The sequence below is a fragment of the Chelonia mydas genome, chromosome 11 (genome assembly GCF_015237465.2).
Source record: "Chelonia mydas isolate rCheMyd1 chromosome 11, rCheMyd1.pri.v2, whole genome shotgun sequence".
In the NCBI taxonomy this organism is placed as follows: Eukaryota; Metazoa; Chordata; order Testudines; family Cheloniidae; genus Chelonia; species Chelonia mydas.
In genome coordinates, this window is record NC_051251.2 from 41,970,024 (window position 1) to 41,995,381 (window position 25,358).

Genomic DNA, 25,358 nt, shown 5'->3' on the forward strand with positions numbered 1-25,358 from the left:
GGTCTCTCTCCTCCTCTGTCACTTCCAACTGATGATCCCCCAGTTTGTAGCAGAAATTCTTATTGTGAGCCCCTAAGAGCCAATTCCTTATCCACCTTACAATATGTGTACTGATCTATATCTTCCCTAATTTAGCCAATAATTTCCCATGTGGTACCATATCAGATGCTTTACTGAAGTCCAAGTGTATTAGATCTACTGTACTTCCCTTATCTCAAAAATCAGTTATTTTCTCAAAGAAGAAAAGCATGTTAGGCTGATATGATCTACCTTTGGTAAACCCATGTCACATTACATCCCCTTTACCTCTATGAATTTAATTATTCTTTCCTTCACAATTTGTGCTAAAACCTTGCATACTACTGAGGTCAGACTAACAGATCAGTAATTGCCCGGATCATGTTTTTCCTCTCTCTAAAATATAGGAACAATCTGTTACCCTGGGAAAAAATTACTCATTTTCAAATTAAATAAGCCACACCAAGAATCATCATGCAAGGTGCCCAGCAACATCAGCACCTGCTGGTCAAAGGCACTGTGTGTTTTGCCGGAGCAGGAACAAAATTCAGTGACAGAATCTCTCTCTCTTTAGATCAGCCATTCAAACAAGGCTTGCAACAGTTTGTTCAGTTTTGAATGTATTTTTATTACAGGGGAGTGGCTGGAAGGAGTCATTAGACCATGAAAAATAATAATACTGCTGTATTCACACATGTGAATCAATTTAAATGTCAATTCATGTTCCTGTTAGAATCATATTACTGCAGAGAAAAATATCTTACTGCAGTCTATTTTTTAAAATTTAAATACAGTAATTTTTTTCTAAGAAAACGCATTCACCCCCATGTATTATTCCAGGATATCAATATTTCAACCATATGTCTATTTTTGTTGTATAACACGTTCATTAATTGCTATTGCTCTTCCAGATGTCCAGCATGTCCTAAAGATAAACATTTGCTGGATAAGTTTCTTTGTGAGACCTGTGGGCATTTACTGATATTTTAACACATTTTTTTCAGGTTGGTATCCTATATTTGCTCCAGAGGAACTGCAATTCATCAGTTGGACTTTTGTAGAGAACAGCAGTAGGTTACAAATTTTGGAAGCAAAGTGTCTCTCTGTTTCTTGCTAGAATGTTTAAAAATCTGATATCAGAAGATAGAATGTCTGGAGAACAGTTTTTGTGTGTCTTTGTTTTAAATACCCACTAACTGACTCACTAGTTAACATACCCAAATAACCCTTAAAATTCCTGCCTTTTGGAGGGGGACAATGCAAAAATGACTAACCAAAGACTCACAGTTTTTTGGGCCAGGAGTTTTTTTGTGATGTGATAACTCACATTTCATACTGTTTTCTACTGTGTGTATTATTTTATTCTTATGAGCTCACAAGAACATGGCTAGGCAGAGACTGCAATTCAAAAGTTTCCTGTTCTTTAGAGAGCAGGAGTCTCATCAACTTGGATCTATTATCAGTTTGTTTGCAAGAACAAAGATGACAAGAACAGGGAAGGATGGAGCAAACTGTACATTGTATGCTTGTGCTGTATGCGTGATTATGCACGGCAGCAAACAGCATTATTTGTTGGCTTGTCTCACTGAAGAGCAGAGATTATGAAATGGTTGCAGTTCTTGTTATAGAATTGTAATGCTAAAAAAACCACCCACAACATACAGTGGGACAGATTAAAAAAACAACAGAGGATCAAATTTTAGGACTCTCTGCGTCTCTCAGTCCCTTTTAATATGTACAGTACTTGCAAGATGGACATATCAGGTATTATCATCAGATTAGGGTGACCAGACATCCTGATTTTATAGGGACAGTCCCGATATTTGGGACTTTTTTTTAATATGGGCTCCTATTACACCTCAGACCATCCCAATTTTTCACACTTGCTATCTGGTCACACTACATCAGATATACAGGTCAGAATTAGGGGGAAATCTTGTCTCCTTCTTTGTGGGTTTGGAGGGCTCTTTTTCAATAGTAATAGTGACATTTGGCGCCATGGAGTGATGGGAGCCAGGTTTGGAAAGACCATGTGGGAAATGCATAACCTAGCTTTGTCAAGGCTTCCTATACACTGTGTCTGTTTAGAGTGGTTGGAAGTAATGCAAGGGCAGAAACAGAGGCTCCATCGCTAAAAATATTCAGGTCTGGCTGGTGGGTCTCACCGACTTGCTCCTTATCTGACTGCCATATTTGGGGTCAGGACAGCATGTTCCTCCAGGTCAGACTGGCAGACCATCTACCATCAATACAGCTGGTATCCAGGAAAATGTAAGCCCATAATCCATGCTGCTCTCTATTCCCCTCTGTGAAACATGGGATGCAGGACTCAACATAACTAAGGGGCTAATTCTGCAACCTTTCCTCACACTGCATAGCGCTTGCTCATCTGAGCAGTCCCATTGAGTAGTGCTTACTATCGGCCTCAATGTGAGTACAGTTTACAGTACTGGACCCAAAGCTACTAAAGAAGTAAAGGGAAAACACTTTACAGTACCGTAGAGTGAAATTAATTAAAACTCAGATTTGCAAGATTTGTTTTTCTCTTATTAGCTTCAGAATCCTTTCAGCTGTACAGTGATAATGAGAAAAACGATGTGTGACCACTGATATGGAAAAGCTGGTGCTGATATGGGAAAGCATATGCCTGCTTTTAATATGAGTCGTCTTACTGAAGGATTACTCGTGTGCTTAAAGTTAAGCATATGCTTAAATGTTTTCCTGAATCTGGTCTATACTCAGTTAAACTATGTAGAACTGAAGAGTCAATTCATTTAACATACTATCTCTGAGAACAACAAAATGACAAAGCTAAAAAATTGTAAAAGTCATTCTGTAACTATTTCAGTTAGGAAACAATCTGATTGAGTTTTCATAGCTGTATAGAGGTGGTGGCATGCATTCACACCCAGTTGGCACACAACTGTTCAAGGATAGACACTAGTTCACAGGCCAGATTAGACTGGCACACAGGCTGTATGAGTAGTTTCATGAGTCACTGGAGGACAACCAGCTACTCTCCTACAACAGGTCACCAATCTTGATCCTACTGGGATCCGGGAAGTAGGCGGGCGAAGCCCGTCCACTGCTAAAGGATCCCCCACAGCCTAAGAGGGGGATCCACAGGACCTGGATACCAAATAAATACAAGGTTGGGTTTAGTCACATGGGATCACAGAGGAACTATCTAATTCTTCTCCATCTCCATTTTCAATATCCAGATGTGGCGTCTATGGACACAACTGAAGGGCAATGGGAAAAGAGAGAAGGAGGGAAAATCTACAGTAAAATAAAACCAATAGGCCATAGACAGTTATCCCAGTATTTCAAACCCAAGACATTAATCTCACACTGAAAGATTTAAAGTACTTTGAAGATACTGAACAGTAACCCAGCCACAAAAATACAATGTCATTAAATGGTCACTATTACAAAAAATTCTCTAAAGGAATTAAATAATAGTTCATTTTAACACCATAATGAGATAGTCACAAACATTCTATAACTTTTAAAATAAAATGGTAATTACCAACCTTAATGCCAAAGTGTAGGTTCCTGGTTGCCGTTGGCTTTCACGAATGAGATAACTTCCCTCTGCAACACTTAATAATTGGTCAGCTTCTTCTCTTGAGATCATACCATGGAATCTAACAAACAAAACTCATTTTTATTAGCAATCAAAGCTGTTTCCAAACACACTGTTTTTCAATCTTAGACCACACCTTTGTTTGTTTTTAAGGAAAAAGAAAAACAAAAAACAAAAAACTATGGCTTTTTAAAACAAGCTTCCATAAAAACTACAGTAATTAGCAGGAACCTATTCATTATGTTAATTTCTCTCTCTGCTTGGCATTTGGCCAGCATGATTATTTGCGGCTGGTAGGCTTTAGCCGTCAAAATCACTTAACAGACAGCATGGGAAGAACACTCTTTCATTACAGAACAAGTGCATTCTTTTCATAACATGGATATCTTACATTAGTTTAATAGACAAGTGTCTGTGTTACCCATTAGCTTAATATTCTATGCTAGGGGTACTCACACTTTCCAAACAGAGGGACAGTTTGCTAGTTTGCCAGGGGCTCAAGTGATCCATTTAATCTGACTAATAATCTGCATAAGAAAGTGCACAATTTACATACACTGATACCAAAATAAACACAAACATACAATATCTTTGCTTAATGCAGTGAAATGGAGGACAGGGAAATACAAATGATAATGTGAATTTTTATAGCATTTGGCATTTCAAATGGCCCCAAAGAGAGTTTTACACACACACACACACACACTCATTGCAGCACCTCCATCTTTGAGGTGGAAAGAGCCAACCACCCCTGTGAAGCACAGCAGCACTCTACTTTCCCAGATAATGCAGAACTGAAGAATACCGTATCCATCTGACACTGCAGGGGTGATGTGAGGTGGGCAAAATGCCATAGCCAAATTAGAGTTTGCAGGGAAGCAAGAGTAGTGTGATTAAGTGGAGCAAAGTTCCTTGCTGCACATGCCCAACGAGCAGACTGGCAGAAACAGGGCAGAGCAGAATTTCACAGTGAACACTCAAGATGTACACATCAAAATGTAATGCGTGACCTTGACAAGGTCCCACATACAGTATGCTGAACAGCCAAGAGGGTAGGCTACTGCAGAGTCACCACTTTGCAAGGCAAAATGTCCTGCAAATTAAAACTATTAGCACAGCTAGCCCCACATTCCTGTGGTGTTAAACACACAGAGGAGATGAAAAGGCCATGGGGTGCACTTGCAGCACCTTTACTCAACATTGAACATGAGCTGACACCCACTCACATTAGACTCAGTGATTCACAGCAGCACATTACTTACTCTCTTCCATAATATTTGGGTCTGTTCTCTACCTATTGAAAAAACAAACAACATTTTAAATATTTTACTTGCAGAAGAAATGCCACATAATGAACACCTTGTATAAAACAACTTTTTAAAAAATAGGAGAGAACATATGGCGTATCTGAAGGGAAAGGACAAGAATCACTCAGCACTACATTACTTTTCCAATGGGTACAGCGTAAGAAGACACATTGAAAGGTCCAGCACTACACTCTGAAACAATCTAAACACAACCTGAGGAAACACCCTATTTAAATGCTGAAATGGAGAGTCTCTTGAAACCACGTGCATGCTGGTGCTTTTCTAAGCCACATAAGTAACTTTGTCCAACTACTATATGCCCAAATTGCAAATTTTAAAAAAATGATACATGCCATTTTTTCTTGGCATTAGTGCGTGTGATAATCTAGAAACACATTTTTTAAAAATCGTCAATTTACAAGTCATCTTCCTCTTCTAAAGTTTCTTGAAGTGTTGCGTGCACTGTTAAACCACTGCCATATTTCACCTGAGAGGTGGCTACATTTCAGTGGTAAGTGAAATGTTATTATACAAGTCTTGCATTTCTTGTGCACCCAAAACTTTCATATTTGTGTATTACAATAGCACCTAGAGGCCCCACCAATATGAAGACCCTTTTGGACTAGTTGCTGTACAAGCACATAGTACGAGACAGTCTCTGCCCCAAACAGTTGACAATCTAAATGTGCATCCCAATGCAGTGCCTTAACCCCAAGACCATCATTCCTCTGACTATAGAGCTGGGAAATCCTTTGGGCTTAGAATTCAACAGTTATGCAACCTTAACCAGAGCAGTCACTGATGATCCAGCTATAATCAAGCACAAAACATTCACAGTATATTTCTGCTTCAGTTTCATCCTCACATCTTTTCAGGGAAATGTCAAGCAAACTAAAATAAATATTTCACCCTTAAATAAATAAATAAATAAATAAAATAAAAATAAATAAAATAAATATTTCAGCCCGTTTAAATGGCATCTTTAAATGTCTGAGATGTCAAAAATTAAATATGATGCAGAGTCTAGCAACAACAATCCTTCCACAGTCACAGGAAATAAAGAGCTATTCTGATGGTTGATCAGTTTAGAAAATCAGTGTTCATTATTGAAGTGATCAATAATGTTTTAAAGTGTGCACTTTATAATAATTGGTGCATATATATTAATTTAGATGTAGAATACAACTTATAATGGAAGAAACAAGAGTTGACTTATGTAACCACAGTCTTGCGACTTGCTTTATACCTCTGACTAGATTACAACAGAAAGCCTGTATTACTAGAGAAGCAAAATTAGGCCTCTATTCTGCAAAGAAATGCTTGACTTTAATCATGCAAGTAGCCCCATTGATCTGAGTTGGACTACTCACATGCCTAAAGGCAAACACATGCATAAAACTTTGTAGGATGAGGTCCTAATTTCCCTCCTCCTGCCAGGCAAACCACTTCATTTTATACCTTCGGAGCAATATGAAAGTAGAGAAGATGAAAGCATTAAAAACACACACACACACACACACACACTGAAATACTGTGCATAAAAACTCTGTATAAGTAACTTAAAAAAATTTAGATACCTGTCATGGGATTAATGGCCAACATGGCACTCCAAGAAAATATCCAAATCACAATAAAATCTGAGTGTGCAAACAAGATGAGAATGTGAAGTGGCAGAAGATTAGTGCAAACTGTCAAAGCAAAACTCAGCTGGAGAGTAACTACAGGCACTCAGACTGGGTGTGGGACTTTACTTTGCTGGATGATAAATTAAAAGGACAAATTACCACTGCTCTGAACCTGGGCCTGGCTGCCCTCACTCCTTCAAACTGTTCCGTCCACTTTTCTTCATTTAGGCTGTAAGCTCTTTGGACAGGGGCTACCTTTCACTGAGTAAAAAGAAAAGGAGTACTTGTGGCACCTTAGAGACTAACCAATTTATTTGAGCACAAGCTTGTACCAATTTAGTCTCTAAGGTGCCACAAGTACTCCTTTTCTTTTTGCGAATACAGACTAACGCGGCTGCTACTCTGAAATCTTTCACTGAGTGTTTGTACAGCATCTAGCACAATGGGAACCCATTCAGGATTGGAGATAAACTGAGCCCACCTAATTTACATGCCTGTTTCTTTATAACCTCCCATGTTGTCTCATTACCCCATCCTATTGTATTGGTTTTTTTGTTGTTTATTTTGAATGTATTCAGTTAGGGCCTGACCCAACTCCCACTGAATCAATGGGAGTCTTTCCATTGACTTTAGCAGCAGCTGGATTGTGCCTTTGGAATAGAGTTGATTTGTATGTATTACTGTACTATTGTAGGCCAAATATATAATGTAGGTCAGGAAATTATATGCCTCTTATTTTCTGCAGTGTTTACTATGAGTATTATCATAAAGGTTTCCCCACAGGCATATCTCTTTAGTCAGCACGTAGCATTTTTCATAATTTAGTTGATATTGCCATTAAGTGCATCAGAACTGGCAGCACTGTTTGACCTTGCCATGATCTTTTGCAAAGTTTCTTTTGATACCACAAAGTTCCTGAAACACTATTTCTCTGAGTCACCATGTATGTCATCCTGGTCAATACAGATCCGGGGATAGCTAAAGTTAGCTGACAAAGTAACTATACAGATTTGGTAAGTTTAACCCTCCTTTTTGCTCTCCACGATAGAGTTTCATGATGCTTATTCTCACTCTTCTCAACACTCATGTAAAGGAGCAAAATCATGCCTTCCAAGATTGGAGCCACTTACTTTCTGAGATGAAATATGGATATTGCCATAATAAAATGAAGCAGCTGAAGGAGAATGATCATTTTAATTAAATCTATTCTTGCTAGAAAGGTCAGTCCAACTGTGCCCCATCTCCGCATAATGTCTTTTGCTTTTTGCAGTATTTCTGGGCCACTTAATTGAAAATTTTATTTAACATGAGGCATAAGATGTGTCCCCCACGACTTCATTTTTTCTTTCATCCAAGTAAATGTCAGTGCTAAATTTCCTTGAGTTTCAGAAATTTTTCAGAGTAGTTTGTAAATTGTCTTATCATTTCAATAATCATAGCAATGGTTTGTACAGGGTTCATAAAAGTTGATTCTTGTATTAGCAAAGACTTTTTATGTCAGTTCTATATCTAGGCAAAAAATTTTGGCCAGCATTTTTTTCCTCCGAAAAATGCAGCTTTGGGAAGACTGAAACATTCTGCAAATACGTGTCGATTTTGAAAATTTGTTTTAGTCAAAAATGAAAAAAAGAGAAAACTTCAGAAATGTTTAAATGAATCATATAATAAAAAAGAAACATTTCAGTGTCTTGGGCTACATCAGCAAGAGTATTTCGGCACGATGCATAAGAATGAGGTGGGATGGGGATGCTCTGGAGCAGGGACTCGAACCAAGGTCTCCAACATCTTAGGTGAGTGTCCTGGGTGATGGAGTATGCTGGGGATGGAGGTCTCTCAATGTCTTCTGTTGAAGCTGTCCCACTTTGTATAAATAATTAAATATTCACTGAAGCAGGGACTGGAATCCAGGTGTCCCCTGCCGAGGTGAGTGTCCTAACCGCCAGGCTACAGGGGATTCTGGGATGGAGCTCTTTCAGTTTCTACTACTGAAGCTGTTCTACTTTCTATAAAATACTTGAATAGTCATTGGGCCAGAAAGAGAATGTGAGAATGACATGATAGGTTCGAAACGCCTTTTTCAATGTGCTGGAAATTCTGGACTTTTTTTTCCCCCCGTTTGACCCAAACAGAACTTATTTTATTTTTTGGAACTGCCAGCGAACTGAAAAATCAGTTATTCTCACAGTTCTAATTAGTACTTTTTTTTTCAAAGTCAGCATTTACCCACAGTTACTACTCTGTGGTATGAGAGATAGCACACTTTCCCCTGTACTTAGAATGGAAAATAACAGTGGTACCCATGTGGTATTTGTTGTCAATTATTATTATTATTTGTACTGTAGTAGTGCCCAGAGAGCCCAGGAAGGATCTAGGCCCCATTGTGCTAGGCACTGTAACACACAAGTCACTATGGTCCTGCTCTGGTTTTGTTTCTATACTTTCCCCTAAACAATGGTGTATGGCTAATAAAACTGAAGTGGGTGAATAGATAAATGGTGTAGACCTGGCATGCGCCTCACACTTGACCGTAAATAAATAAATTTGTTAGTCTCTAAGGTGCCACAAGTACTCCTCGTTCTTTTCGCTGATACAGACTAACACGGCTACCACTCTGACACTTGACTGTGTCATTCTGAAATGTCCTCAGTGCCTTGGGAAGTCACCTAGGGTGAAGCTCATTCATATGAACTCATCTTGAAGATTAAATTTAACAACTTACATTAAATACCCGCATTCAGTGTGATCAAATGCTTCTTAGCTACCCAGAGAGGCTGCTTTGACAAGGGTATTTAGATATGCTGCTCAATCAGGCTTGTTAGCCATTAGCACAAGATTAGGATGGAGTCTTATTATGTGGCGAAAAAGGGCAGTAATTTTAATTAACTCAATCATTTGGCTGGCTTGATATCCTTTCACATATGATTATTTTAAATTCATTGTGAGGTGCCCTGCTGTGACAGCAAGGGGTGCCCTGAAGACGGATTCTAACTATACATATATATTCATGCGCACACACGTGCATGCACACACAGCCCAGAGAGGCAACCACAATATGCTTTGGACAATGCACCCACATTTCATATTATAATCACAGTATGAATCTGATGTAGAATTCAAAGATCCTTAAGTATTTACAGCACTAAGTCACAATGTTATTTTCACTCAAAATGCTATAGTGTTAACTGCCTCAGCTGTGCTGCATCATCACATAACCAAAAAACCAAGGGCTGATTCTCCAGTCCTTTATCCTGACATTACCCATTGACCTCAGCAGAGTTAGAGTGGATAGTTGGAGTATTTTAGTACCATTTTCAAGTTACTGGGTTATTTGCTGGTAATGTCTCTCTACATTATCTCTTGTAGCAGCATGTGCCTTTGCACCTTGAATAAACATTATTTATGGTGTGATTTCCAATTACTCTTTGGCAAGTACCTTTTTCTTTAATCATCCTGCTTATTTCAACAAGAGGAATAACATAATTAATACCATACCAAATTACATATTACTCCCTCCCCCTAATCTCTGATATTCTTTGGACTAGGATTCTCTTCCTAATATTTATAAAATTACTTATACAACAGAACTATTCAATTACTTAGAAGATTCTGCTCCCCGCTCCCTCACTCATGGCTGCTAATAGAAACCCAGCTGAGAAAGAGCAGATCAAAGCTCAGCTAGCAGGAGGAGCTTAGACCACAGAAAAAGGATAAACACGTTTCTACTCACTGAATATATTTTCACTTCAGCTGTGGCTCAGCTGCACAGTATGTTCAGTACTTGTAATGAAAAACATTGTTATGGGCAAGTTTCAGAGTAGCAGCCGTGTTAGTCTGTATTTGCAACAAGAAAAGGAGTAGTTGTGGCACCCTAGAGACTAATGACAGATTTCAGAGTAACAGCCGTGTTAGTCTGTATTCACAAAAAGAAAAGGAGTACTTGTGGCACCTCAGAGACTAAAAAATTTATTTGAGCATAAGCTTTCGTGAGCTACAGCTCACTTCATCCAATGAAGTACTCCTTTTCTTTTTGCGAATACAGACTAACGTGGCTGCTACTCTGAAACCTTGTGTTATGAATGTTCACAAGTGATTGTACAAACACTCATCTCTGTTGAGTCTGACAGACTTTACAATTACAGGATTAAACACGGAGACCTTTCTAGGTACTATATAGTAAACAGTCTCCAAGGAGAGACTGCTGAATTGGAATTAATTTGCAAACTGGATACAATTAACTTAGGATTTATCTATTCAATTTATCTTTTGAATAAAGACTGGGAGTGGATGTGTCATTACACAAAGTAAAACTCTTTCCCCTTGTCTATTTCCCCTCCTACTGCTCTTGTAAACTGCTGGAAATGCCCCACCTTGATTATCACTACAAAACGTTCCCCCCCAGCCCCGCTCTCCTGCTGGTAATAGCTCACCTTTCCTGATCACTCTTGTTACAGTCTGTATGGTAACACCCATTGCTTCATGTTCTCTGTGTACATAAAATCTCTCTTTTCCACTTCACCATCCGATGAAGTGAGCTGTAGCTCACAAAAGCTTATGCTCTAATAAATTTGTTAGTCTCTAAGGTGCCACAAGTAGTCCTTTTCTTTTTACGGATACCGACTAACACGGCTGCTACTCTGAAACCTATAGTAAACCTATAGTCTCTAAGGTGCCACAAGTACTCCTTTTCTTTTTATAGTAAACCTACATACCCTCTAGAACTTGCATCAGTAATTCAAGGTGAGCACTGCTCAGTTCCAGCCTATTTCTTCCTAAAATAACCACGAATTGCAATTTGCCACCTGTACAATAACTTATAAAATGTTAAAACTAATGTGTAAACTCAATGATACTGCAACTATATACATACATCTTGGGATGAGAAAATTAAGTAAAGGTAAATTGTAATTGAAGTGGCAGCATCTGGATGCCTGAAGATCTCCCCAGTATGAATTGGCCTGATCTTGTCTGATTTTAAAAATAATGCAAGTATGGATCTGATTAGAATTTGAATGAATGACCAGCTGGTGTTCTAGGCTTGTTCTACTACTGCAATTGAAAGAGATGCCAAAATGTTTATCTATAGTATATGACTTAATATCTTTTATATCTTGCCTTGGCAGTCTAGTGGTATTGCTAATATGATAAAGGAGATCTTTGCATGACTCCTGCTCATGATCTCTCATTTCCCAGGGCATTAATCATTAACAGAAACACCAGCCTGCAGCCAAATTGGCATGTGCTGTGCTCCTGAGAGATCTATTAAGCTAAACAAGGCTAGAGCTCCTCTGTATTATTATAGGTAACTCTCCACTATGGGGAAAAAAGTCCATGAAGCATACATGTTGTGCACCAAACTGCAGTCATTATTTTATTTTCTATAAGGCCTCTTCATGCAGTTCCAGCTGCACTATTCCTGCATACTTTGTATTTCTCTGTTTATTTAAGAAGGGAAGTTTATCCTGAAAGCTATACATATCAATAGTAAAGTTGAGACTCTGACTACACAAAAATTAGGACATGTATAGTTCAGGTTCCCATACTGTCTAGGTACCTGAGTGGCACCCATTATCATAGTATCCATATGCATTACAATACGATCTTTCGTTACACCAACAGACAATGCAGGGCAATGTAAGATACAGCTCATCAAAATAAATAAATGTAACAGTCTACACTATTAGCCTGCCAAGAGCGCTTTGTAGTCTTAAAATGTATATACACTGGATGCATTTCACCCACCACTGGAACACAGGAACCTTTGGGGAGGAAAGCAGCAGTTATTTCTTGACACCTACCAACAGTACACAACAGTTTAGGGCAGTGTAACGGTGCAGAACCACCGCCGCGGTACCTCTTACTGGTCGTGCTGGGAATTAGCTCTCTTGGACCACCAGGGCACCTTTTACTAGTGATGTCTTGCTCGTCATCCCTTCCACTTCCTCCACCGTCTCCACCATCTGAACCCGCGGTGCTCCCAGACCGCGGTGTCCTCCGACTGTGCCCCAACCCGCTGTCTCCTTCTGTCCTTCCACTAGCCTCAGCAGCCAACTGAAGTTTCTAGTCCAGCCCCGGCTTCAGGGGCAAACTGCAGTCTGAATTTAGGCCACTCTCCTCATTGGCTAGTATGGGTAAAGAGCGGGAGGGACCCAGGCCTGCTCGCTATTCTGGGTCCCGGCCCAGGGACCCTATAGCTGGCAGCCACTTATTGCCCCTCCTCCTATTCCTGCTGCCTACTTTCCCTGGGCCACTTCCTCTGTAGCCCTAGCACCTTCCCTGCCCTGCTTTAGGGCCTCAGTCTGGCCATGGTCGGCCAAGAGCTCCCCTATTGCTCCGCTATTCTGCCCAGCACTGTAATATCTACGGTGCTCCTCAGCAGACAGTTCTTTCCCTTTGTCCTCCAAGAAGAAACTGCCTTTGCTCTGCTGAGCAGCCCTTTATATATGGGCTGCTCCAGTAAGCCTTCTCTTGATTGGCTCTCCCAATGAGCCATTTCCGGATTGGCTGGGTTCTGCGCAGCCGCCCCATCACAGGCAGGGAGTAAAAAAGCACCATACCCAAATGAATATGTGTAATTTTGAGTGATATCACAAAAAATCCTATTGTGCTGAATACATGAAAGGAAAAATAGAAAGGTTGAAGTGGAAACAAAAACTGTGAATGTAATTATTTCTGTGTGATTAAAATCTCAACTTCAATATTAATGTGTAAGCTTTCTGTACAGAAACAATAACAGCTTAGATGTTGTTTCCTTATTAGCAAACTCATTAACAGCACAAAACATTTTTTAAAACTAATTTTTCTTGCTGAGACACGTTCCATTAAAAAATTAGTCTGTCACGCTTGATCAAGATATAGCTACATGAAAGAGCGATCAACTATAGCTAAACACCTATTGCAAAAATGCAAACCTGCCAGGTTAATCATGGAAGATGAGGGTGTTTCCATTAAAATGAAGCATTTGACTCCCATTAAATCTCTATTTTTTATCCTAGAACTTGACAGACTATTTGGAAGAACTGCAATTGGGCATTTGAAAGAGAGTACAGAGAAATCCCTGTTTAAGTCAGTAAAGTAATCCTCTTTGTGATCTAAGCTATAAGCTATTAATGCCCCTGACAGTACTATGCTCCATTATATTTAATGCTATGTCAATATGACAAACACATTCCAGAGATTAATTTCCTCTCTCTTGTTGCATGATAAAACTGTTGCAATTAAATCTGAACAATTCAATAACTTGCAATGGTTTAGTATGAGCACTGTTTTGTAATATCATTTAATGAATCAAACCCAACATTTCAGCATTCTTAAAATTGACACTGATGTTTCCCAAGTTCCTAGATGTAGCAATGGGATAGAGTTACGCATAAAAACTTACTGACATGATGTTCAATATCAATTAAAACACTCCTATATTTTAATCTACAATTTCAAAACAGTTACGAAAGAATGCTAGTCTTGTTAAACAGCATTAAAGGAACAGTATCACTTTAGGTCCTGGTCCTACAATCTGAGCTATATGAGCTGACCCTCTGCACTGATGGGTATTCCCTATGCTTCAATAGGATTCCACAACTGAAGCACCAGGGCCCACACTTTCTGTCTGTTTTAGCTACTATTGCCAGTAATGCTTCAGGTGACTATTACTGAAAGATTGGGATGGGAGGAGGAATTCACTGTTCTTTCACTGTATTTATTATGTGCATTTAATAACGTAGGGACAGTCTTGGTATTTGCCCTGTACAGTCAGTTTCCCCTGTTTGTGGGCATCTTTCACACAAAAGAGGGGACACAGAAATGTTTTATAAAAATAGAAAAGTGTAACTGTAAATAAAAATTGCTAAAGTTACCAGGTCTTTGCAGAGGGCAGATGTGGTACCTGAAAATCTTTTTAACTCTTATTTCAAATTAACCAGATTTCCAGTTGATGGTGCCCCTTTAACTTCAGCAAAAGCAATGTATTCAAGTTGCCCTCTACATAATACTTCCATGTCTCCCATGTAGTAGTTGTTCAGAATGTAGCGTGCGTGGATGGATCTGGAGTTTGTGGACAATGTAAAGCTTTGGATCATTATAATACCCACCTCAAAAGTGCAGGTAATCCTTCTAGGATGGGGAGCTTCCTGTTGCAACTGATACACTGAGAGAAGGCAGAAGTTAAATATATTTCAGTTTTCTGCTTAACACAGAATTGTTTGTGTTATATTATGCATTTTATAACATTAAATTTTGATTAAAAAATACTTGCTGCAAGATTTTGTGCAGAGGGATACATAAGCCAAGATATTATAATTGATTCACAATGAATCAGAAACCACTCGCTATTAGAATTCATTTAACTAATTAATTACTGTGTAATAACTGGGCAAGGTGGGAAAAAAGCTAGACTTAGGCAGAAAAGAACAGAAGTTATGATCAATACAAACTTCATTTCACAATACATCAAAAACATGTTGGTTCTACAACTCTGGTCTTCAGCGAGAGGGTTCACAGTCAGTGCTGTAAGGCACTGACCACGTCCTGCAAGGCGCTGCTCACCTTCAACTCCCATTGATTTCACTTGGGACTGAAGCTCTTCAGGACCTTGAAGAAGAAACTCAGAGCTTTGTAGAATCAGGCCCTCTGTCTTTATGATTGCTCACTAACCTTTCTGAGCAAACAAAATGTCGTTTATGGCTGTGAACCTATGGTCGTTCAGTGGGCAGTTTCCCATAGTCAAGGCCTAAAATGTAACCTATTTTAAAATGGGTACAAATACCAAAATATCTATTTTTGTTATCCTTTAAAAATTGAACCTCACCAAGACCAAGGCATTTTTAAAAGTAAGTTGTAAATTTATGATAGTAACATGCTACTGTGCTATAAAGGAGGGACATTCAGCTCCTCCTTCTAAAGTAGTTTGATTTGGCAAATCACCTTAAAAATGAGGCTGTTGATACTTATTTTATCATTACAAAAATTTTGATCTGATTAGATTTCTTTCTGAAATAGACATTGAGAGATGTAATCCCTTAAAATTAAATTAATTTTCAAACAATATTACTCGCAAAGGACTCTGATAACATGTGCTGTCACTTCTTTCACGTAACAAGAACATAAATTAGTTTATCCAATGAGATTTTATTTTATTATGCTTGGCATTTGACCATAACTATTTTTCTGACACTCATACTTCGTTAAAATGCTAAGAATATAAGAATCACAATGGAGAAAATGGCTAAGTGTTAGATGACAAGTAAATATTCACACTAGAGATCCTTGTTCCAAAGGGGGGAAAGGGAGGAGCAACGTTTTTATCTTGATTTCATTAAAAAAACCTATTTCACCACTTTTAAAAAACTGTTTTGCAGAGCTATTAAAAAGGTGATGTTTGCAAGTGATGAAAAAACAGCAAAATAATGTAAAATTAGCAACTTTCATTGGAAGTAAAGCATGAACATTTATTTTCCTCAGGATGGACTACTCCCAGTTTCCACTATAAAAATAATATTTTATGCCACAAATGAAGAAATTATTCCCTGATCCAAATCTGATACTTGTGGAGAACTAGCTCAGATTTTATATGAAAAAATTCAGAGCAAGAGAACGGATAATTTTAGATTTGAAAATGTGATGATGGATAGTCACAAGTGACAGGCTCCGTAGAGCACTAAAAAATTCAAGGTAATCATTTCTTGCCTCACATCAACATTAGAAAAATTTTCTGAAGATGACCTTCTCCTCAAAGACTGTGCCTTTTATTCTTTGCAGGTCAGGAACACACTATGTGGTCTGTCAAGTTATAAAATGTGCTCTCTATCCTTTTCCTATAACTGCTGCATGAGAACCAAGCTATCAGCTGCTGTTTCCTTGCCGCTACTATTCCTAGTGAACTCGAATAAGACATTTCTATTCATTCATCGAGACAGCAACACAAGCAAATAATATGACTGTGTGCACTTACTTCTAATTACGGAAAATTATGAAAAACATAAGTTGCATCTACAAATGATGTGCGTTGCTTTAGCTACTGGGATAGCTGCCAACGAGGCTTTGGTGTTGTAAAGGTTGGACACCTCATTACAGATGAGGGCGTAAAATAAAATGAACGAAAAGGCAGAGTTCATTGAGTTCACAGAAGGTACAGTACTGTGATTTATTATTAATATTTGCAACTGAAAGCAAAACATACAGAGCTTGGTGACAAACACTATGTGAACAGCTGTTATGATTAATGATGTTTAATATAAAAGCTACAATGTACTCCAATTTTATTCTTTAACCATCATCTACAAGGCAAAAGCTTGCTTCAAATCACTTTATGTGTAAGTGCCTTTATTTTAAGTGACTGGCTTGACATATGGCAAGTCACTGACGTAATAAGTTATGATTCAGAGCCACACACAGAGATTGCTTCTACGTTCACATGCAGACTGAGGTTCCAACCACCGCAATTATGCGACAGCAGTTGAATGGGTTGGAGATTGTTACTCACGTTCAGTTCCTTCACATTAAACTATCTAAAGAGAAGACCAAAGACAGCTGGGAGAAAATCTTTAGCATTTTTCCCTATCCTTGCTGCTTATTTTTCATTCATTTCAATTAATTTAAAATAAGTTTTAAAAGGTTCTGAAGTTGCTAAAATTTTAAGGCTTATGCAGTGTTGTCAACCCTCTTGAATTTCTCATGAGTCTCACAATATTAGATGTTTTAGTTAAAGGCTCAGCGTCTGGAAACTAGAGATTATACAAGAATCTCAGCTTTTGGGATTTTTTAAAAAAATCTAAGTTTCTAGTCTTCATGGCAGCAGAGAAAAGCTTGAAACTATTACTTGAGTTCATCTTAAATGCTCAGAAACCAGATGGCAAGTAAAAAAACCCCAACACTAATGTTTTGGGGGTTTTGAGGCACAACTCATGATTTTTGAATGTTTGGGGTTGGCAATGCTGTCTACAAAGTAAGTGCCTGTTGTACCAGAACCATCCAATATCTGCAGGACTCATGGAAACTGAAAGTGAATGTTTCAGAAAAGATGGAAGTTCTGTGCATTTAGACCTAGAATATATACTGTAGAGCAGTGGTTCTCAAACTATTGTACTGGTGACCCCTTTCACATAGCAAGTCTCTGAGTACGATCCCCCTTATAAATTAAAAAACTTGTTTATATATTTAACACAATTACAAATGCTGGAGGGTTTGGAGTTGAGGCTGACAGCTCGTGCCCCCCATGTAATAACCTTGCGATCCCCTGAGGGGTCCCAACCCCCAGTTTGAGAACCCCTGCTGTAGAGAATAATCCTGCATTAGCAAAGTCATTAACTAAATGATTCAAAAGGTCTTTTCTTCCTCTTATCTCTATTATATATTTTCAGTTGATAAGAACTATTTTAATCCAGTCTCTATAAACTTTAGTAACATCTTACACTTCAAAAATAATAAATTTTTTTGTCAAAGGTTTAACACAAACTTACAACCTTAAACTCAGTAGAACAGATTCCATGATGTGCAGTAATTTTGAAATAAATGCATTCTTTTGGACGCTGAATCATAAGTCCCAATTTACACAGGTGAATTCTTTCATTATGTTAAGTGCTGCTTTAATGTGTCTTTGGCAGTGCTGTTGCTAGCCCATTTGGGGCCCAAAGCAGGAATAGTTTGTGGGGGGCCCTACACATACAACACATACTAATAATTAATAGGGAGTCCCTTGAGCTGCTTGGGGCACTAGGCAATTGCTTAGTCTGCTTATGCCTCGTGCTGGCTCTAGTCTTTGGACATGATCTCAGAAGGACATCTAGCCTCAAAAATATGTCAGAAAATGTAGAGTTAGAGGCATTTTAAAAGTAGTTGTTTAGCCACACACACACTCTGAAAATCTGTTGTTAAATAAAGGCTGATTCTTTCTGCCAATCCCCCACAGCTTCACCAAGCCCAGTGCCTCCTCCTTATGCATACAGGCAAGGAAGCAGAAGTTACAGGTGTGGCATCCTAACAGCAGTTTCACTTTTCCTTTTCTAATGCATCACTTCTCGTGTTCATTCATCTCAGTCTCTTTCAGTTACAATGTGTGTAGAAAGGTAATTCTGTTTCATGGAGGATTTAGATATTTCTAAATCTGGTTTCATTTTGATTAGGAACGAAACCCAAAAACTTCGAAACTGTCCTTGAAAGGGAGGGAATGGACCCTTGGCTCTGAGGCAGGCAGCCTGATGGGTTGCCCTGAAGCTGCAGACCCAGGAAGCTCTGAAGTTCTTGTCCCAGAGCTGTCTGCATGGCTGGGTTCCATCAGAACATTGGTGAAATGTCCTGATTTCGCTGAATCGGCAAATTCAGAACAAACTTTTTCAGCTAGTTCTAGTCTCAACTCCAGTGGTGCATGTGGTTAAGACAAATTGGCCTTAAAATGTTCCCATGTGATATCAGGCTTTTACATGCAAGAATCCAGGTCACTAACGCCCTAAGGAACTACGCCAGCAGGCCATACCTGTGCAAGTAGTCTCATTGACATTAATGGGAACACTCATGTGAACAAGGTTTACAAAATCCAACCCCAGGGACTGTACAGCTGCACTTGGCCTTTGGCATCAAGGAGTGCAAGTGTCTCCAAATGACAACATTCCCTGCTATTCTTCATATTAATGCACAATGTTTCTTGAGCTTATATCTCGATAAACATGATATTTCAATTGTTGTAAAAGCACTAGAAATGAAAGGTTTTTGTATCAACATTTTAAAAAAAATCTGTTTGAATACTCACAGTAAGATTTCCAAACAGGTGGTCGGTATTCATCAGTATCTGAAAGAATAATGACACTTATCTAAATACACTATTAAAAACAAGGTAAACGCCTTCCAGCAGAAGCGTTAATAAATTCAGCAAGATAACTGTACAAAAATCTAGCTGCAGTATATTCTAATACTATTGGCATTTTAAAAACTACAAAAAGGGAGGTATAAAAAATGAATGCAAGTGCAAAGATTCTTCTCTTCTTTATTTAGAAATCTTTAAAGGTATTTTTCAAAACAAGATGGAAGAAGAGCAATAGAATACCACTTGGCAAGATGGCCAATTTACATAGAACCCTAATGCTACTATAAATAGAAGTGCAAAACTGGGAAGAAAAAGCACGATGCTTTCTTTAAATATGCTTTTTTTAAAAAGTTTATATTAGAAAATAATATTTCCTTAAAGATATTTAACTTAAGATCAGATCAATCAACTTTCATTCCAACTATTAATGACCCAGTCCTTCTCTGAAGTGTTTTGGAATTGGGTGTATCCCTTTCCATAGTTTGTGAGCTCTCTAGTAGAGTTTACTGTATTCTGTGTTTGTTTTAGAAGACAGTGTCTCAAGAGGGCGCAAAAACTATGTAAAGGGATACTACATTCTTCCTCTGAAATCAGAGGCCAAACTGCTATAGACGTCAATGCTAGCAGAATCAGGCCCTAAATTTGTGAAAGCAAGAGAACTGTAAGGTATCAATCTGTATAAGAAGCAATCTTGTAACTTTATTCTACTGAGATCACTCTTCTTTTTCAAATCTTCTAATTACATTGATCTCAGCTATGATTTGCAATCTGATACACTTCACAGCATATAAGTAATATTGAAGAAGTTGCAAAAAACTTGTATTCCTTTTATACTGAGTACAAGCTCCAGATAGGAAAATTATCAGATGCTGTAATTATACCACATGAGCTTGTCTGCAAATGGAAATCTTGCAAACCTCAAACTTTAGTTCTTGTTGTGTACTTTGGAGTTTGTCATAAAAATAAATTGGTTTTCTAGGTTCTGTCTGTCTTGTGACTTGCTGACAACTTACCAGATGTTTTAAGTTACAATGTTCTGTGAAAAAATAGGGCTAGATTCTGGCCCTCATTGCAGCCGCTTTGTGCCAGTCCTCTCCTCCAGTGGTTCCCAAACTTGTTCCGCTGCTTGTGCAGGGAAAGCCCCTGGCGGGCTGGGCCGGTTTGTTTACCTGCTGCGTCCACAGGTTCAGCTGATCGCGGCTCCCAGTGGCCGCGGTTCGCTGCTCCAGGCCAATGGGAGCTGCTGGAAGCAGCGCGGGTTGAGGGACGTACTGACCGCCGCTTCCAGCAGCTCCTATTGGCCTGGAGCAGCGAACCGCAGCCACTGGGAGCTGCTATCAGCCGAACCTGCAGATGTGGCAGATAAACAAACCGGCCCAGCCCGCCAGGGGCTTTCAATGCACAAGTGGCGGAACAAGTCTGGGAACCACTGCTCTACTCCTATCAGGTACCCCCTAACTTTGGTTTTGATCCCATGAGCTACTGATCCTACAAGATGATGAGCTACCTCACCTCCCATTGCAGTTGATTGGAGTCAGTGGCACTCTGCATGTTGCAGGATCTATGAAACACAACCACACTTGAGTGTAGATGCCAGTGTTTTCTGCTACACCACAAACTTTGGTAGGCAAATATCCGCTGGCACTGATGCTGTCTGATGCCTCAAACATACCCACTTAACTTCTGACTATCATCTTGAATACACAAACAGAAGATGTTTGTTTAAAAGATGTGTGCTTGTTCAAACAGAAGTTAATTCATGGAAGTCCTATGGCCTGTGTTATTCAGGTCAGACTAGATCACCACAATGGTCCATTCTGGCCTTATAATCTATGTATCTGACTACATTTGAGACCTCTTCTTTGAGCCTTGTAGTGACAGACATCTTCACTCTGGCATCATCCATCCACCTTTCAGGGATTCTACCATAGAACTTGAGGCTGGGAAAGTCTTAGGCTTGCATTCCCTTAGGGTATGGCACTTACTTCCTGTGGATATTTATCTTAAACCACCCCTTCCCCATTCAGAAACATCTGTAAACACTTCTAACTCAGGAATGTTTTCTATTTTAATTGCTATCAGCTATGGATGGTAACTGCTCCACCTTGCACTTTCCACCGTATTTGTATAGCTGTCATTTTGTCTGGCTTTTTATGATCTATCTTGTGTGACATTTTAATTACTATATATGACTATCATATATTAATTGCTTATAGAGTGCCTCAAGTGCCTTGGTATCAGGACCATTTATAATTAAGATTGTTATTAATAAGTGAGCATCTGGGTCAGATAAATAGATCCCCAAAATCCCATTAGCCAAATCCCCAAGAGATCATGCAGACATGCTACCATCTCGTGGTTGCCTGCCTCGTGTCTCACAATAGCATGGAGGTTTTCAGCTGTCCACCTTATGCTGTGTCATTGAAAGATCATCATCAGTAGACACACTAAGGAATATCCATTTCTAATTTTTATTTTATTTTAAGTTAAAGCAGTGTTAGGGGGTGCATGGTAGGAGCACTGGAACATGATCCCTCAGCACTGTACTGTATGTCATGTGGAAAATGGCAAAACCTATGTCTAAAAATAATGGGCCCTTATTCCCAGAAGAATATTACTACACTATTAGCTGGCTTTTGGTTTACTGTTACTACTTTATAAACAACATTTGCATCGGTTTTATTTACAAATAAATGACAAGTAAAGAACATCATCCCCAATATTTGTACAATGGGAGGTGACCATTATGGAAATACAAATATCTTGGCTGTTTAAACTGTTTTTGAATGTACTACAGCTATGTAATCATTACAACTAAGGGCATTATGTTTACAAAACTGAGAAGCAACAATATTTCTGCCTCAACAAAAAAATCTCGTTCAAGTCAAACAAGAACAGAGGTAACTTCCACATAACAACAATTTATAAAATTCTGAAACTGGAAGGAATGATTTATGTTCTGCAGCTGTGCACAAGTATTTTGTTTAAAAATCTGTCAGCATGCTTTACTACCTTAACACTGCTAGAGTTCCCAGAGAACATTCCACATTTGGGAATGAAAAACAAAAGGTCATTTCTATTGTAATTTTAAAAAATGTTCTCAGATATAAAATAGTGTAGCAGCAAGCACAGCACAATGACAATAGTGAAGGAGAGGTTTTATAGTGTCCACTTGTGTCTGTAACAGCGTGCTGTTGCTGTTAGCACATGATAAAAATTACTCTGCTGCCTACCGATAAAAAAAGATAAAGTCTAAACACCGCATTGGACTATTAAAATCTTTAAAAAAATTATCGATACTGACCAAATATGGACAGTATTTTTGGGTGCACGCTTTGTGAAGAGGCCTGATTTTCAGAGGCCAGGTGCTTTTTCTTTAAGGTGTCCAGTTGGGCATCCAAAAATTAAGATACCCAGATCACTAATCACTGAAAATTTAGGCCAGACATGGTCTGTTTTTTTAAGTCACAATTCAGAGATACAGTGTGCTGCAAAACTGGCCCAAAATATAAAGGTTCCCACCAACACAACAGTGTTTTTTAATTAATGATGTAAACTCTACTCTGTCAATCTCTCTCAGGTTTTTCTATAATGCCTATCAGTGCAATGCCTGCACTCTGCTCTAAAGTTCTCATAATAAGATCAAACCATTTTCTGCAAGTTGTGCATCATGTTTTTCCTCTACAGTATTTTTTAGTTAATTTATATTTAATTAATCTGAATATTTAACCTGGCGCTGCAAACCCTTACTACTGGGTGTAGTCCTACAGATGACAATTTGAGTACTCAAAGTGTTACACTCAGTAACAGTTTTTAGGATCATGCTCATAGCACAGTTTAGTAAATTTGCCACTTCAACCAGAGCTAGGATAACTTTACAGGCACAGTATTTAGTTATTGCAACAGAAGGAGCAAGAAGTCTTGTTTTTAAAATGGCAATGCATCAGAAAAAAACTGACAAATTTCCCTCATCCAGGCAATTTTTGAAGTCTACAAAAATCTTGCTCTGAAAAGGAAGGAAGAAAAAGAAAAGGGGATATGTGGAGGAGAGGCTACTGAAATACAACACTGGGATTTCTGAAATCATCCTAGCCTAAAGCAGGGGTTCACGCAACAAACTTTTTGGTGGCTTCATAGTGCAGCCACCAACTCTTGCTGGTGGCCACGCTGACGCTTTTTCCTAAAATACTTAATTAACTTTAAGAAAAACAAAATAAATATGCACATATACATATCCAAATCATTGTAATTTATTTGTGTAGGTTTTTTTTCCAACTCAGTAATAAAAATAATTTACATTTGTCTCTATTCTTTACTGGACCTAAACAGACTAGAAACACAAATAAGGTGCTTTGTATGTTCTTGTCTTTTTGTTGTTGTTTCTTTTGCTTTTTTGGTTGAGCTTTTTTTTTCCCCCCTCCTAAGATTCACTAGCTGGTAAGTCTTCTGCTGTGAAAAGTGATATCTGTATGTTTGTTAATATCACTTTTCACAGCAGACTTACTCAGTCCCAGCAAGCTCTGGGACAAATTAAGCCCTGGATGGGGAGGTGGGCAGGGAGGCAGTGGGGTCAAGGGACGATGGCAGGGGTGGTGAGCCTGGGGCCGGAGCCTGGAACCAGAGCCTACCACCGCATGGACGGAGCCCAAAGCCTGCCATCCCTACCCCCAGGAAAGTTAGGAATTCACCAACTTCCTGCACCTCCAGTGTTTGTCTCTTCAGAGGGAGGCAGGGCACAAACATTGCTGGCGGCTCTGGGAGAGGGGCCACTGCTTTGCGCCCCCCCCCCCCCATCACAGCCCAGGAGGCTGTCGTCACAAGAAAAGGTCATGGTGCATTTGAGAAACACTGGCCTAAAGCCACATTGACATCTAATAATTTGCCAGCTTAGGACAGCTCAGTAAGAAACAGCTGTTTTTTCAAAACCTGCACTAACTTCTTAGCTCCTAAAGATCCCTGTCATACGTATCCATAAGGTTAAATGAAGAGAACATCATTTTACATTGATATAGCACTTTTTATCCTACTGAGACTCAAAGACATTTATAAAGTAAGGGGGAAATAGTTCAGGATATTTCCACGTATTAAAAGCATGGAGAGCATGAAGAGGCCACTGTCCACAGTTCTTGTATCCTGCAGTGGATTCCTGCTATGTTGGACCAAGAGCAGAATGAGACCTGTCCATGAGATGAGTGTCTCGCTGCAGAAGTGTATGTGCCATGAAAGAGAGGAGCGGTCCTGGCTCTGCACACTAGTTCAAAACTGAGTGCAATATCTACCCACAACTCAAGTCAGAACTGGAGGAACATAGGGCCCCGAACAGCAGCAGCAGAGGCTCCACCCAGTCCCACACATCATGAAGTCACTGGAAGTCACAACAGTGTGACAGATCATACCTTAGCCTTCTCAATGGCAGGGGCAAGCCACCAGCATTTGCCTACTCATCTCCCTTTGCTGGGCAATGAAACTTTGGGCCCTCCAGACAATTCCCAATTCTTCCTTAGTGCTCTCCTATGTCCTCACAAACAGCACACTGTTCTCTTCTTCTCCAGCTTCTGGCCTGCTTCTGAGCTCAACAGTTACCACTCACACCGCAGAGGCCCACCCTCACCCCATGCTAACTGCTGGTTCTGCTCCCCATTTTAGCCCATCCCAGCTCCTCCGCAACCTGCCTACTCCCATACCCAACATGTTCAGCATGTAAATCCCACCTTCTCACCACTCCTCAACCATCCTTCGTTACCTAGATGAACTCATTCTCAAGTCTCTCAGAGGTCCAGCTGTCCCCTCTTTTCCTTTTTGACCTGGAGATATGGGTGGAAGATTTGCCAATCTATGGTAGGCTGATGAGCTCTGCCCATGTAATTGGCAAGGGCAGAATATCCATACCGGGAAAGGAGTATGTGAAGAAAACTCGATGTATTCTCTCCTGGGCCAGAGGACAATTTTGCCCTCCTTAATAAGGAAGAATTCATTTCATAATGTGATGGAGCTGAGGAAGGCATCGTACAAAAATGCCACAGGTCATTAGA

At 39.3% G+C, this 25,358-nt stretch overlaps 1 protein-coding gene across 7 annotated transcripts in view; it reads right to left on the reverse strand.

Annotated features, from left to right (window-relative positions):
* The window catches only part of CHN1 (chimerin 1), a 156,614-nt gene that overhangs the window by 91,007 nt on the left and 40,249 nt on the right, over positions 1-25,358 (reverse strand). For 6 of the 7 annotated variants that reach the window (XM_007060525.4, XM_043525355.1, XM_043525352.1 and 3 more), the window contains 4 exons: positions 19,273-19,311; positions 14,621-14,676; positions 4,867-4,898; positions 3,552-3,665 (listed from right to left, as the gene is read on the reverse strand). In XM_007060525.4, coding sequence (XP_007060587.2) covers positions 3,552-3,665; positions 4,867-4,898; positions 14,621-14,676; positions 19,273-19,311 — 241 coding nt within the window. The remainder of the gene's footprint in view (positions 1-3,551; positions 3,666-4,866; positions 4,899-14,620; positions 14,677-19,272; positions 19,312-25,358) is intronic. The other variant, XM_037912870.2, reaches the window with a different exon arrangement.